The sequence below is a fragment of the Protopterus annectens genome, chromosome 11.part0, assembly GCF_019279795.1.
Source record: "Protopterus annectens isolate FY-2018-M chromosome 11.part0, PAN1.0, whole genome shotgun sequence".
Taxonomy (NCBI): Eukaryota; Metazoa; Chordata; order Ceratodontiformes; family Protopteridae; genus Protopterus; species Protopterus annectens.
The window spans coordinates 74,967,779-74,984,254 of NC_056745.1; the positions used below are offsets into that span (position 1 = coordinate 74,967,779).

Here is a 16,476-nt window from a genome sequence, read left to right on the forward strand (position 1 = left end):
CAGAGAAAGCGTTCAGCAAAGTAACCTGGGATTTTATGACTAGGGCAATGGAAGCATTTACATTCCCTGATACCATAATAAGGTTAATTAGGAGGATATATGAGGGACTGCAGGCAAAAATTAAAGTGGGAGGGTTCCTGTCTGCTACATTATGTCTGAAAAGAGGAACCAGGCAGGGGGTGTCCTCTTTCCTATTTGTTATCTGCATTATATTTAGAGCCATTGGCAAACAAAACACAGGACTCAGAAATGTAAGGATATAATTGGTACGGTAATCAAGAAAAGTTGGCTTTATTTGCAGACAATATTATTTTGTACCGGATAAAACCAGAAAAGGACATTTCCATGTTGTGGAACATTTTGAGACAGTTTTCGGCATGTAAAATTAATGAAGAAAAAATAAATGCTGTGACTGTAAACTATGTACCCACACATGAGATACTCGTGTTTATGGGAACATGATAAAATGAAATATTTAGGATTATGGATTAAAAGGATTCTGTTATGGCAGCTAAGGATATATGGGAAGAGATTAAACAAAAGATGTTATAAAAACTAAGAAACAGGAAGCTCTTGTTTTAGGGTCTGGATAGCAAGATATAAGCAGTGAACATGTTTTTAGTCCCTTTAGTCACATACACAGGTCAGGCAGATTATTATCAACTAGAGGAGAAGATGTGGATAGTAATTAATAAAGAGTTGAAGGTTTTTATCTCAAGTGGGATAAGTTGATTCTTCCAACAGAATAAGATGGTTTAGCATTAAGTGATTTGGAGGTATATTTTAGACCTAAACAGTTTAGGTTCATATACATAGCACAAGCAGAAAGCTATAATTCAAAGTGGAACTGGATGACAATGAATCTGGGGAATATTCAAGAAATAAGGAGAGAGCGGGATGTTGGATTAAGGAGAACAGCAACAGCCATACAGAATATTATTATTATTATCAAAAAAGCCAGTAATTTCCAGACACAAGATGTACAAAATGATTAAGAGAGAAATTAGAGGAAAGAAAACTACTTCCACAAGAAAAACTGGAAGAAGCTTCAAATAAAATGTTGTATTCATTAATACAACAGATTTGTGAAAAATGGTATATAGATCAAGAATGTTTGATCTGTTTGGAAAAAGAAGCATCTGAGGAAGTGCAAAAATATAAACAACAAAACCTAGAGATTTTTGAAAAGTATAAAAACAAAATATAGACACGGGAAAGAAAGAGTTTTGATGTAGTGCAATTTTTATGCAAAGGAGAAAGCCAAATTAATCAATATAAAGAAGGCAGCCCCAAAGATATTCAAAGAAAATTACATGCAAAGGCATCCCGATATGGAACATTTCACAATAAAAAAAAATATCACAAAGAGGGAACATAGAAAAGAAGATCAGTAAAGTAGAAGTTAAAAAAATAGAAGCTGAAGTTATGGAGTGCCTGTGAAGTGAAGGATTTGTTGTAGAAGGTCTAACACAGGTTACATCCCAGCATGATGGAGTGAGTCCCCAAAGTAAGGAGAAGCAGGAAGATCAGGAGACATCTGAAGAAGAAATATGGACAGGGGAAAGGAAAAGAGATTTAATATGGTGTAATATTTATGCAAAGGAGAAAGCAAAACTAACCAATAAAAAAGAGCAGCACTAAAGATATTTGAAGAGAAATACAGGAAAAGGAATCTGGACATAGAAAACTTTACAATACAAAAAAATAAGAAGACAAAGAGGAAAAGTAGAAAAAGAGATCAGTAATGGAGAAGTTAAAGAAATACAGACTGAGGTTATGGAGTACCTGCAAAGTGAAGGATTCAGTGTAGAAAATCTAATTCAGAAAGCACCACAACAGGATACAGCAATGGATATCCAAATTAAGGGGAAATCAGTGGAACTGGAAGCAATTGGTCCTGTGCCAACCAGTATAAACAATCACTTGAAGCTTGTCAGCAAGAGAAGGAACAGGAATCTGTGGAAACTCTGATGCAGTCAATGTTGAGGCGTGATAGGCCAGTGAATCCCCATATGACAGAGCAACAGATGGCACAGGATGAAAGTGAAGAGAATGTGCCACAGGAAGATGCAACAGAACTTTCTATAGAATGCCCGCAGGAAATGGAAAACAAAAAATGTGCCCTCAGTTTAGAAGAAAATGATCTAAGAGAAGAGTTGCCTGACAATAGAGAAAGACATATTAAGATCAATGAAAGAAATAGACTGCAGAGGGTCAATAAAACCCAAAAAGTTAGAAGTTTGATAAACAAATAAACACAGTAATTAGGACTGTCCATAGAGATCCATGTGATATAATAGACGTAAACAGGATATATTACTGTGCAGCTAAACTAATAACTGATAGAGTTCGACCACAATAACACAGGGTAGTGGGGGAAAGGAAGGGGAGAAATCGAATACCATCATGGAAGTATCGAATAGAGAAAACTGTAAAGCAATTAAGACAAGAAGTGTCATAGTTAGAGGACTATAGAAGAGGGAGCAGATCAGCAAAAATACTAAGAAAAATAGATGTGATCAAAGCAATGTGCAGTATTAGAAGAGATCAGGATCTGTCATGCACTATCATAAATAACAAACTAAAAATGTCAGCACAGGTGGAAAAACTTAGAAGATATGCAGAAAAATATAAAGGAAAAGTACAAACTAAGCAATTTATTGATGACCCAAAAAGTTTTATAGAGAATTGGGAAACAAGGTAAAAGGAATTGAAAGACCACCAAAAAAAAGAAGAAATGGATACATTTTGGAGAAATATCTATGAAGATCCTGCAGAATATAACACAGATGCTAAATAGATAGAAGTAAAAGAAAGAATAAGAAGTTTAAAGGTACAGGATATGAAATGGGATGAAGTAACAGCCAGAGAGATTGAGACAAAGTTAAGAAAAGCCTCTAATTGGAAAACCCCAGGCCTAAATGCAGTACCTAACTTTTGGCTAAAAGTATTAACTAACATCTTTGCACGAAGATTTAGCCATGAGTAAGTACTATTTATATGCACACCCCGAACAGACATCAACCTGGCTAACAACAGGAAAAACAATGCTCCTACTTAATAGTGAACCTGCAAGCTACCCTAAAAATTGTAGACCAATAACTTGCCTTCCAGCGACATAAACTATACACTGGAATTGATGCTGACAGAGTTTATAGTCATTTAGAAGAAAACTCAATTATGGCAGTAGAACAAAAGGGCAACAAAAGAAAGTCATATGGAACAAATGATCATTTATTGTTAAATAAAGTCATAGCGGGGAACTGTTAAAAGGGGAAGAATCTAAGTATGGCATGGATTGACTACAAAAAAGCATTTGATAGTATCCCACATTCATGGATAAAAGGGTGCTTAAAAATGTATAAGATACACCCTACACTGGTCAACTACATTACAGTGACCATGAAACAGTGGCAGACCACTTTGCAATTAAGGCATGATAAAGGACAAATTATTATGCCAGGGATAAAAATTCAAAGGGGAATATTCCAGTGTCACCCCTGCTATTCTGCTTTGCCCTTAACCCATTAAGTTGTCTACTTAATAGCTTAAGCCATGGCTATAATTTGGCTCCTAGAAAATCAACTGTAAAATCAAGTGTAAAGACTTCTCATCTTTTTGTTGATGATTTAAAACTGTATAGCTCATCAGATGAGGAACTGAAACCACAACTGCAAGTTGTCAGAACTTTTTCAGATGATATAAGAATGTTATTTGGTTTTGATAAATGTGAAAAGGCAACGTTTAAAGCAGGAAAACTGCAGCACCAGGAAAACATCAGTTTGGGACAGGAATGCAATATAAAAGAACTTCAGCAAGAGGGAGTATATAAATATTTGGGAACTGATGAAGGATCAGCAATAAAACATGAACAAATGCAAATAAAACTTAGTAAGAAATACTTTAGAAGACTTAAATTAATCCTGAAAACAGCATTGACATCTAGGAACAAAATCCAGGCTTTAAACCAGTTTTCTCTTCCTGTCCTAACTTACAGTTTTGGAGTGATAGACTGGCCCCAAAACATGTTGGATAGATTAGATAGGAATACAAGAAGGATGCTTCATGCTCACCAAATGATTTATAAAAATCAGTGCACACCAAGATTGGGTGGCCCCGGTGGTGCAGCAGTTAGCATTGCCACCTCACAGCAAGAGGTTCTTCGGTTCAATTCTCAGCTGGGGTGCCTTCTGTGCCAAGTCTGCATGTCCTCCCTGTGGTCGCGTGGGTTTCCTCAAGGTGCTCTGGTTTCCTCCCACATCCCAAGGACATGCTGTAGGTGGATTGGACATTCTAAACTGGCCCTAGGCATGAGTGTGTGCATGTGTGTGCCTTCTGTGAAAGGCTGGGTGCTGGGTAGGCAACTCCACAATGTAAACCTCCACTGCCAATCATGAGCGGACAGGTGATCCGCTGTGGTGGCCCCTAACCGGGAAAAGCCAAAAGAAGAAGTGCATACCAAGATTATATATTCCCTGTTCCAAAGGAGGGATGGGCCTCCTTGAAATTGATTACATGTTTAGATCTGCAATCGTGGCACAGCATACATATCTGCTGACCTCACAAGGCCAAACATAGTGAAAGTTTTGAAACATGAAGAGAATAAATCCAAGATAACTTCTCTGCTTAATCTAGCAGAAACATATCGGTGTCAAGCAGGAATAGAAATCAAACCAGAAGTAGATAAAAATCAGGCAGCAACTGGATGTGCCAAAAAACAAAAGAAAGAATATAAGGTGAAGGACCAGATGAGAAGACAAGAAATGTGGAAAATGCATAAATATAGTTGCAAGTATAGAAAACTTCTGGAAGAACCTCATGTTGATCAGGAATGAACACAGGAATGGTTAAGGAGAGGCAAATTCAAACTAAGAGATGAAAGGTTAATATTGGCAGCCGAAGATAGTCAGCTGTGTACACATTGGTTTACAAAGTCCATTGAACATGTGGGAGAAACAGACACATGTAGGTTTTGTAAAACCAAGTGGGAAACAGTCACACACCTTGTTGCTGATTGTGACATACTAATGGGAGAAGGACTGTATACTGAAAGTTTTAATAATGTGGCAAGATTGTTGCACTGGGGAGTGTACAAACATTATAGTATTAAAGTGGCTGGAAAAAACTGTAAACATGAGCCACAAAGCATCATAGAAAAAGATGAAGTTTACATCACATGGGATCATCCATTACCAACAGTTCAAAAGATAGATGCTAACAGATATAGTGGTCCATGAAAAGACGACAAAAAGTAGCATTGATCATTGAAATTGCCACACCCAGTGACTACAGTGTCCTGCATACAGAGAGACACAAAGTCATAAAATATCAGGATTTGCAGGCAGAAATGAGAGCAATGTGGAAGAAAGATACCCAAACAGTCTCAATGGTAGTAGGAGCAATGGGTCTTATCAAAAAGAGTCTACAATCATATTGAGATATGTTACAAATACTTGTAACTCAATACAAATTGCAAAAGGAGTCATTACTGGGCACATTGCGGGTGCTGCCAAGAGCACTTTTGGCTGACATCATAGATTGAAACAATACTAATTTCATGAACTTTAATCGTACTTTGACTTAGGAATGGGTTCCATTCCTGTCATGGTATTAGGAACCCAAAAGATTTGGAGAAATTAAAATAATATTATATTCATAAAGTACGCTAAGAACTAAGGCAGCACAAGAACAGAGGAAGGAGATTTTGCTGATAGGGATAACTGTAGTTAGGGATACAGAGAATAAATAAGATGGGACTAGAATTTACTGGAGAAACGTGGCAAAGGAAAGAGGCTATTGGGAGCATATAACTGCAGAGGGAAAAGTAATGGAATGGGAAGGGGGCAAAAAGACATTTGGACTGCAGGCTAGAGACTACCTTCCCTATCAGGGATTGGTATCAGAGTGTAGGCGAAGAGTAAGGGGACAGGGCAATCCCAAGTGAAAGGCCTGCTCTGGTAGAACTTTTAATTGAATCCGGAATATAAGCTGCTATTAAAAAGGATAATTAGTAGTACATATAAAATGCTATATAAAATATAAAATACATATAAAATGCTGCATGATAACAATAGAAATTAATCAGAGGATGTTGGAAAAGATTGTGAAGAGAGACTGGATAAGCAATTCACAAGGAAACAATGGGAAGACATAAGTATGGCTCCCAAATATGAAACAAAGTCTAGAAGATTTAGGATTTTTACTTGGAAGTGCCTGCATAGGTATTTTCATACCCCAAGCAGATTCCAAATCGTTTTTGCTCAAGTAGGTGGCAAATACCGGAGGTGTGATGGGAAGAAAGAGGTAACTGGAAATATATGTTTTGGGAGTGCAATGAGTTGGCAGACTTCACCACGGAGTACTCTGTCAGAATTACTGGATGAGCAAATGGGTGTAACTAGGGAAACTATTTTTTTTTTTTGAGCTGGAATACAGGATATGAAGTGCCTAGACATAGTAAGGCCATGTTAAGTTTAATTCTGGTGACTGCCAAAAAATCAATTAATATACAATGGAAATGAAAGTCTAAACCAACTACATTTGAAGTACTGAATACTCTAACAGAGATAAAAGAACTGGAAGTGGGATCTTTAGAAAAGGGTTGGAGAAAATTACTTAGACAAAAATGTAAATTATGGGAACAATACATATAGAGTAATGTTTTGGAGGAGGATTGAGGTGTAAAGGAAGGCAGGAACTGATCAATTTAGGTAGTGTTGGTTTGATGATAAATATACAAAAGAACATAGGAGATGTATAATGCTTGTAACTGTAAATATATTAATATGGTTTGTTTTCTTTTATATAAATGTATGTTTGCCTATGTCTTAAGTGATAAAAATAAACATGTTTAAAAAAGATTTACGGGCAAATTAATGTGGCAGGTAAATGAGCCTGTTGGCCTTAGACCTTCAGAATTATAAAATTTGAGGTGGTTGGAAGGTATCAGACACCTAATACTACATATAAGTTGTCATGGAAACTTTCCTTGTCATATGTGCCAACTTAGATGATTAGTTTTTATTATGATTTTTTTTCTTTTATTATATTAGACTGTCTGGAATAACAACAAACATCATACTTATAACAGGTTTCATCAGATTCATAAACTCCATTGTCAACTTTTATATAGTTGCTTCATTTTTCTGAAAAAAATGTAAAAACTGTCAGAATCATATGATACTTAAATCTGATGTATAATTAAAAGTGAAAAAATGGATATTTAGCTTATGTTATAAACACCATTTGTAAGTAAATATGAGGTTAATGTGTCACCAGATCAACATTTACGTTTAGGTTCTTCTTGGAATGGCAACGTCTTGGCTTTTTTGCTACATTCTGACTGTAACCAATGCATTTCCATCTGATCCCAATTCCTACGGATATTTGGCAAGAACAGATTCTAAAGGAGACTTCATAGGCCAGGTTCCTTGGTTCCGATTCCCCTACCCAGGTGAGACCACAATGAATTATGCAGATCCATAATAACAAATATATATTTTTTAACTCCATTTGCATCTTTTGCTCTATTATCTGTTTTGCAGGATTAAATATAATGCAAACACACACACACACACACACACACTGCCAAGACACGCCTGCACATCGCCTTTACGCACACGCACACACACTGAGTGACAACATATAAAAAACAAGTATCTGGATACTATAAATATCACAACATAGAAACATATGCTTTATTCTTTGCATATAACTAGAGGCAGCATTCTGTAATGATGTGAGAAAAATAAAAAGAAAACTCATATAAGGTCTGCAAAATAAGTACAATAATCTGTGTGTGTGTGTGTGTGTGTGTGTGTGTGTGTGTGTGTGTGTGTGTGTGTGTGTGTGTGTGTGCATGTGTGCGTGTGCGACACTCTGGCTTCCTGTTCAGGGAGCTCAGCTTGGCTACCATATATTTACAGATGTCATTCATCCAAGTGACCATTTGAGGATTACCGTCAGACCACATGCTCCATAAGTAACTATGCAAGGAGTAGGGGAAAAACACCAAATACATACCTGATTTGTCTTAGAGTATAGGGCTTTTGTGATTGCTGAAAATGATGCTATTGCATGTTAAGTTACTAAGTATACTTGCTATCAAATGTCATTGGAGTTATACATTTGGAGATCATTGAAAAACAACAGTCTGTTTTATTTGTTGATAAAAGTTCAATGGATGTGAGCTTGAATTTTGAAAAGCCATAAATTTTACATAGGCTGATACAGTTATGTGAGGTGGTCTTAGCTTAAATGGGGGCATTTTACTCTGCTTCTGTAAGTCTAAGCTGATACAACCTGGTAGTGGCACATAAAGGTGGCACTGTTCTCTGAATCTAGAATGACCTATGTGACATGCTAAGGAGGAACACAAAAAAAGACTCGTCTGAAGGTTCTGAGAGACATGTATAGTTAATGTTAGTTCTGCATAATACAAAGGTATTCCTTTACAGTGAATATGCAGTAGCTTTAATAAATTAGAACAATACTAGTTGTTTTTTTTTTTTTAACAAACATAAGCACTTTGGTGTACTTCAAGCATGATAAGCAAATGCATTGTCATGAAGGAAGCATTAAGCTGGAATAAGCAAAAATATTCAAAACATTATCTGTTTTTGCAAGAAAGATGCACCCTTAATCCTGCATTCTTTACATATCAGCTCTGTCTCCTCACCCCACAAATTCGTAAAACCTTGAGGCAGAACCACTATAAAGATGGAAGGAATAAATTATTTTCTTATTTTCTTCAAACTTCAGTATTTCCCTGACACTAAGGTAGTGCATCCTCAGAGTGAGTGCATTAAGTTGAAGGGGTCTGGAAACAGATCTTCCATATCTGGAGGCACAGGGGGCATAACCTAAACAAAAAGCTACTCATATTTGCATTAACTGTGTTTTAAACATGCATGTAATTTATAATTAATGACTTTCTATGGCATTCTTTGATTACTTTCCCTGTACACACTTGATTTACACCCCCTGTCATGAGGTGTCTACATTTTATATTCTTAATTTGGGGATACAAGTTTCTAAATGCAGAAGGATGGCAGCATTCAAGATAATTCATTATTGTTTTTAAAAGTTGTACAAGTATTGCTTAAGTTTCATATCTTGGAACAAAATAAGAGTATTTTATACTATTTTTTTTATAATTGCATTTATATCTGTAGGACTATAAATTACAATTAGGTAATCTGTCTTAAATGTAGTATTACAACAGCTGTAAAAGCAGACTTTTGTCCCACCTTTCTTAAGAAGTGCTTCCATTTTGGATTTCTGAAATGTATTAGGCATGCTCCTTATAACATGATAACTTAACGTCTACTTTCATACTTTCATTTTTATATGAATAAATAAATGTATGATGTTTCAGAGTTTGTCATCACAGTTGTAACATTCCATTAGCCATCAGTCATATATGAATTCCACATCATAAAACTATTAAGAGTAAAGAATGTATTTATTTGAAGAGTTTTTTTTTTTTGGGGGGGGGGCACTTTCTTCTGATGCAGATGTGTGGATTATTTATTCTTATGAAATAAGGCTGGTGCAATAACTTGGAATAAAAATTCCAGACACCTTAAATGTTAAATTATTTAATTAACAGTTGTATTAGTTACTCAAACAAGCAACAGTAGTTAAAGTCGTGTTTTACATAGATTGATGTCTGAGAAACATGTAAATGATATAGTTCTAGAAAGTGCTGTCTATTGTAGAATGTATATAAGTTTAAATCATTCTAAGCAAGCAATAATGCCCAACAGAGTGTGTTGTGCATTACTATGGAAATAACTTTTAACCAGAGGTGTTCTGAGGCCCAACACTGCAGAAGGTGGGCCTCTACACCCTTTGAAGAGTATAATATCTACAACAGCACACACACTGGAGGGCATTATTATGCTTAGAGAATTGGTTTAAATATATATATATATATATATATATATATATATATATATATATATATATGGGTCTCCTTCTAATGACCGAAACGCCGATTCGCCGACAGGGAAATAACCGACACGAAACTACCGACAACGCAGTTGACCGACACGCTCGAATCCCGACAGACGGAAGACCGACAAGGGGAATGTGTAAGCGACCTGGTAAGTATCGATAGTGAGGGATTTAGGAGTAGGGAGCGGACAGGTAAGTGTGCAATACTCAGGGATGTAGGGTTAGGGTGTGTGATAGGTGAGTGTGCGGTAGTGTCGGAGTTTGGGGTTTGGGGTGTGTAAGTGAGTTAGGGTTAGGGTGCAGGTAGGGAGAGTGTGCGGTAGTGTCGGAGCTTGGGGTTTGGGGTGTGTAAGTGAGTTAGGGTTAGGGTGCAGGTAGGGAGAGTGTGCGGTAGTGTCGGAGCTTGGGGTTTGGGGTGTGTAAGTGAGTTAGGGTTAGGGTGCAGGTAGGGAGAGTGTGCGGTAGTGTCGGAGCTTGGGGTTTGGGGTGTGTAAGTGAGTTAGGGTTAGGGTGCAGGTAGGGAGAGTGTGCGGTAGTGTCGGACCTTAGGGTTAGGGTTTGGGTTAGGGCTAGTGGATATGTGTTGTAGTGTACTGTGTTGTTTACGTGTAGTGTGTCGGTGTTATGGTGTTCGGTGTTTCGTTGTCGGGTTTGTGTGTTGTCGGTTTTCTGGCGTCGGTTATTTCCCTGTCGGCGAATCGGCGTTTCGGGCATTAGAAGTAGACCCATATATATATATATATATATATATATATATATATATATGGGTCTACTACTTTTCGTCGAAAACACTTTCCTCAGCACACTTGACTGAAATTTCACTTCATCGAAAACTCATTTCATTGAAAGCTATGCATAGCCTTTTCCTCACTGTAGTGCAATCCTGAAGTTAGAATATAAAGTAAGGGGGATGGGGGGTGTAGCCCCCCCCCACCTATTTTAAACATTTTAAAGCATAGACATGGGGCCAGATTCAGGAAGCCTCCGTGTAAGAGTTATAACTCTTACACGGAGGCTGCAGTTAAACTGTGTGATGTCAGCATGTCATGCATATGCATGAGGTGCATGAGGCATGCTGAATCACACCAGTAACTCTTACACGGTCCGTGTAAGAGAGTAGAAGCGTGTCTGTAGGCTAAGCTCTGCAAGTGGACACGCCCCCGGAAAACTAGAATGGCTGAAAGTAAACAGCCACGAGAAAGGCCATGAAAATGTGAATAAACACACTATACAACACATGCCCGACTGGCCATCAGTGTATAAAGTGAAGAGATGTCATAAAAGTAAATGAAAACCTTTTTTGTTTTGTTAAACCCGTAAATGTTTGCTACTGTGTGCTGTGGTGTGCTACTAAGCGCAATCACAGTTAGCAGTCAGGGAAAAGGATATAAGAACTAAATATGCAAAGTAAGCCAAGAAATAATAGCTTAGTGGTAGAGTACCCGCCCTATGAGTAGGCAGGCAGGGTTCGAGCCCCTACAACAACCTTTTTTATTTTGTAAATAAGCACTAAAAGCCCCCAGACAGTATTGTACAAATGTAAATGTATTCCCTTTTGTAAAATGGAATGAAACAGAGCATATATTTTGAAGTAACATAAGAATAAAAATAGTCAGAAATGTACTGATAGCCAAGCTGCCGTGAGACAGAGTGCCCGTAGCCGAGTAGTGTTTAAAAAGCTGCAAACTGCGTGCCCGTTGCCAAGCAGCGGATAAACAGGCTGAAACTGTGTGCAATTAGCTGAACATGTGTGTCACTAGCCAATTAAGATTTATCCCAGCGCACACCGTTTGCGCCCCACAAGCTAACTGCCAGTGCGCATCGTTACCTCTGCGCAAACGAGCGCAGAACAGGTTTAAAGTGCTTAAAAGTGCTTTTGGCATGTTTGATTGACAGGTCCTCAACTCATTTCTGTCAGGAAAAGCAAAAAGCAGTTGCCAGATTCGAACACAGGATACCATGCACTAGAGTCAAGGAACTAAACCACCAAGCCATGACAGCAATACCTAGAAAAGCAGAAATAGCATATATATGGGATAAAACCCAGAATGGAGCATGAGAAAGCATTTTCAGTGAAGTAGATACAATTCCAAAACGGCCAATCAGAGAAATGTGCGGAAAAGCGGCATATATAAGCCCCATAGGCGGGAATACACAGCATAACTGATTGTAGAACAGACTTGCAGTCAGCATGAGTGGAGTAGGTGAGGGCGTTGCTTTCGAGCACAGCGTTGGGGCGTTGAGGAGTCCAGATACATGGTCTGGCTCCTTGTCCATAATCACGAGGCCCAACTCATGCAGGGCCAGGTCTCATGGGGAGTATATAGGGCTGAGGCATGGGACCAGTTGGCTCGTGAGCTGACCAGTGCTACTGGCATTCCACGCACTGGTGAGCAGGTCCGTCACCACCATGCGGACCTGAAGAGGCATAAGCAGGACCAATTGAACCGTTGGATCCAGGAGGCCCGCAAATGCCCAACGCCCCACTACTGAGTAAGTCACATTTTACCCATGTATGTAAGGATTTCAACCAGCTGATACCATGGAGATGTGTAGTCCAATATTATTCCCTTTGTATTACAGCTGCAGGTGTCCGCTCTGCGAATGTCGAGATGCACGCCAGAAGGCTGGTGCGGCTGCGCCACCATGCAGGTTAGTAACCCCACCCAGTACTTGTAAATAAATATTATTATGTACCATGTATCAGAACAGTGCAGTGTATTGATTAAAAGTAATATAATGTGCAAGCAGGAATTGACCGTCTGCAGGTATGGCTGCAACAAGTTCATCAGTATGCAAGTGTAACTGGAAATATAATTGATAGGATTAAACAGTGCTGTAATACAGATGTCCCATCATTAATTAAATATACTGTAACCTGCAGTATAGTCTCAAGAGTACAGCTTCAGAATCTGAGGTAGTCACATGTCAGATATATCCCTGTTGAAATGCTGAATCATGACAGAAGTGAGGCTGTTGGAAAGTGTTTGAATCACCACAGGTCTAATATGTGAACAAAGCCTAGAAGTACCAACCTGAACTGTGAAGTTGCAGAATGTGTGAGAGTGACAGAAAGGCTCATGTATGAATAAAGAAAGTAGTAATAACCCCTGAATATATAAGCCTCAGTGTGTTTTTACAGAACTAAATGCATGTGGGAAGTACAAATTAACATCCCAAACTGATTTCAGTGTGTCTGAATCTGAATGTCTAGCTCAAAATCTGTATATGGTGATAACAGTAAACAATTTGCAGATAGAATGAATGATTATCTGACAGACTAAACAGCCATAGTTGTCCCCTGTCCTGTCATCAAAGTGTAGCAGGATGATGTATCTGATCAAATTCAAAATAAGTAGGATAGTGATGTATGTGTAACAGGTGTAGCATGACAGTCAAATAAAGATTATTTTGAAACATCAGCCTCAACTTAATTGTGTATCTATGATAAATGTGAATTAATGTTTAACATATGAATGTGTCATCACTTTCTATCCCCACCCAACCCTGTAATTCCATATAACAACATCCACTAAATAATGGTATGTGAACATTTCATTAATCATGGACATTTGTCCGTTCCAAACATATATGCATGTCTGTTCGTGCATGTGCCCTGTTCATACCTGCAAATACGATGGCCTGTTGCCATTAATCAACCCTGCATGTCGTTTGACTGTGTTTTGCTGTTCAAATAATGCATGTGATATTGATATGCCCCTTGTTCAATGGTGTCCATATCTGGGTGTTTGTTTGATGGGAATACCAATGCATGCTGTTACAACTAATCTGAATGGAATAAAATGCCACTAACCCAAACTAACATAACTACTCACAAACCTAGAACGCTTGGGAAGGCAGGTCCCAGCGGACCCACCTCTCCCACCTCAGCTGGTGACTGCACCTGGCACTAGTGCCCAGGCCGGACCCCCCTCCGGTGGCCCTGTGCCACCTTTGGGTGGAAGCGCTGCAGGGGATGGGGCCCGTCCCCCTCTGCAAGTGTGGCCGGAGGGGTTCGTCCACTCACCCTCCATGGTGTCCGGTCTGTGGTGCGTAGGGAGATCCAAGACACTGTTCTTGGACCCCTACGCCAGCTCGAGGCTCGTGTGGCACAGCTAACGGCCCGCCGTTGCCCGCCTACACAGCCCCAGCACAGCCCGTCCTGGGCTGTGAAGGAACAGTGGCAACTGCCTATGGGTGGGGATATCAGTTCCACTGTTGCCATCTGTGGGCTCGTGCATCTCAGATATCCCAACCTCCGTCCCTGTCAATTGTGTAACCCCCCCACGTGTGTCATACACCGTCCCTGTATGCGTCTTGTCTGTCTTGTCTGTTAACCTACCCAACCTACCTCCCCAGCTTTACCGACTTCCTTCACCTGTCATACCACTCTCACCTGTAAAAAAAAAAAAAAAAAGGGCACTCTGTCCCACAAAATTTACGCCCCATACATAGCTGTCCATGTCGCAGACATGTCCGCTGGACATCTAAACTGTTAATTACAATTGGCTGTACAACAAATATTAATGTTGTCCTGACACCTCTCTCAGAGGTGGAAGGTTTCAAATGTCTCACCAAAATACATAGAAATATACAGCTGTTGCTGCAAAGACATGGGCATCTATGGGCCTTACCTACACCCTTCCTGCAAATCCCACACTTCTTTCCCTACTGTCTTACCCTCTTTGTGACCCCTTTTCACCACTTTCCTGTCACCCCTTTTCTTTTCTTTCAAAGAAAATAGCGGTGTGCGCTTGTGTTAGCGGAGCTCACCGCCAGTCTTGCGTGAGCTTCACAAGCAGCGCAGACCTGGTTTAAAGTGCTTAAAAGTGCCTTTATGGCACTTTGATTGACAGGTCCTGTACTCAGTTCCAAAGTTTGCTAAGAAAAATAAATTCCCACTGTCAGTCTCGAACCCAGGACCTTGGTAACATTAGTCCGTATGACCTACCACTAAGCCATGCCTGCTTTACAAGAACAAACTGCTAAAATAAATATAACATGTAATAGTAGGAATCAGTATAAAGGTAATATAGGAGATGTACTATCCAAAGCATGTTTGGTAGAGTTTTAATGGCCAAATTACTGGATTCCCATACTAGTTCAGTGTGAGCAGAAACAGCACTGCTACCTGTTAGCTTGTACATAATAATGTAAGGTAATGTACATATGTGAAGGTATGTATATCTACACATACATATATATAAATATATATTAATACATATGAAATATAATCGTAGGTCTCAGTAGCCATACACACTCACTACAGGAAAAAGTTAACATAATTGCTGCAACCTGAATCTGCAACACAGCCTGACCCCTGTGTGACCTACTCACCCTTCTAACTGCTTACAGGTGGCCTCAACACTTCGATTGACAGGTCCTGTACTCAGTTTGAAAGTTTGCAAAGTAAAAATTCCCACTGTCAGTCTTGAAACCAGGACCTAGGTAACATTAGTCTGTTTGACCTACCACTAAGCCATGCCTGCTGTGGAAGAGCACACTGCTAAAATAAATATAACATGTAATAGTAGGAATCAGTATAAAGGCAATATAGGAGATGTACTATCCAAAGCATGTTTGGTAGAGTTTTAATGGCCAAATTACTGGATTCCCATACTAGTTCAGTGTGAGCAGAAACAGCCCTGCTACCTGTTAGCTTGTACATAATAATGTAAGGTAATGTACATATTTGAAGGTATGTATATCAACACATACATATATATAAATATATATTAATACATATGAAATATAATCGTAGGTCTCAGTAGCCATACACACTCACTACAGGAAACAGTGAAGATATATGCAGCAACCAGAATCTGCAACACAGCCTGGCTCCTGTGAGACCTACTAAGCCCTTTAACTGCTTAAAGGTGCCTCTAGCACTGTGATTGATAGGCCCTATACTCAACCCAAAAGCAGAATATGAGCATACTAGTAGGCCCTACCACAAGACCATTGTAATACTAGTCTGTATGACCTACCACTAAGCCATGACTCTCATACAGGAATATAGTGCTAAATAAGTGGAACATGTAATAGTAGGAATGAAGATAAAGGCAATATAGTATGTCTACTACCCAAAGCATGTCAGGCAGACTTTTATAGTCCCAATTACTGGATTCCCATACTAGAGTAGTGTTAATGGAAACAGCCCTGCTAATTGTTAGCTTGTACCCAATAATGTCAGCTAATGTACATATATGAAAGTATGTATATGTACACAGATATATATATATATATATTCATATAGCAATATGTGAGGCAGAGCACCTCGCTGGCCTTGTTCAAGAGAAATCTTGACCAATGGATGGGAGATCGCAGATATACCCCAGGGATTACCTCAGTGTCACTGCTCGACAGAGGCACAGCAAAATAATGGGTATAGTTCCCCATACTAAAGGGGTGGCGTAAGCCACAAAACGATGGGCTAGGCTTGTAAATGCCCTCGGGCAGATAGCCTAGTATGAACCTATGAACCTATGAACCTAATACATATGACATATAGTTGTAGGT

The 16,476-nt window shown here is 39.1% G+C and overlaps 1 protein-coding gene across 1 annotated transcript in view; it reads left to right on the forward strand.

The window, feature by feature from the left end:
* The window catches only part of LOC122815177 (solute carrier family 23 member 1-like), a 489,586-nt gene that overhangs the window by 315,182 nt on the left and 157,928 nt on the right, over window positions 1–16,476 (forward strand). Inside the window, exon 7 of the mRNA XM_044087457.1 lies at window positions 7,297–7,453. Coding sequence (XP_043943392.1) covers window positions 7,297–7,453 — 157 coding nt within the window. The remainder of the gene's footprint in view (window positions 1–7,296; window positions 7,454–16,476) is intronic.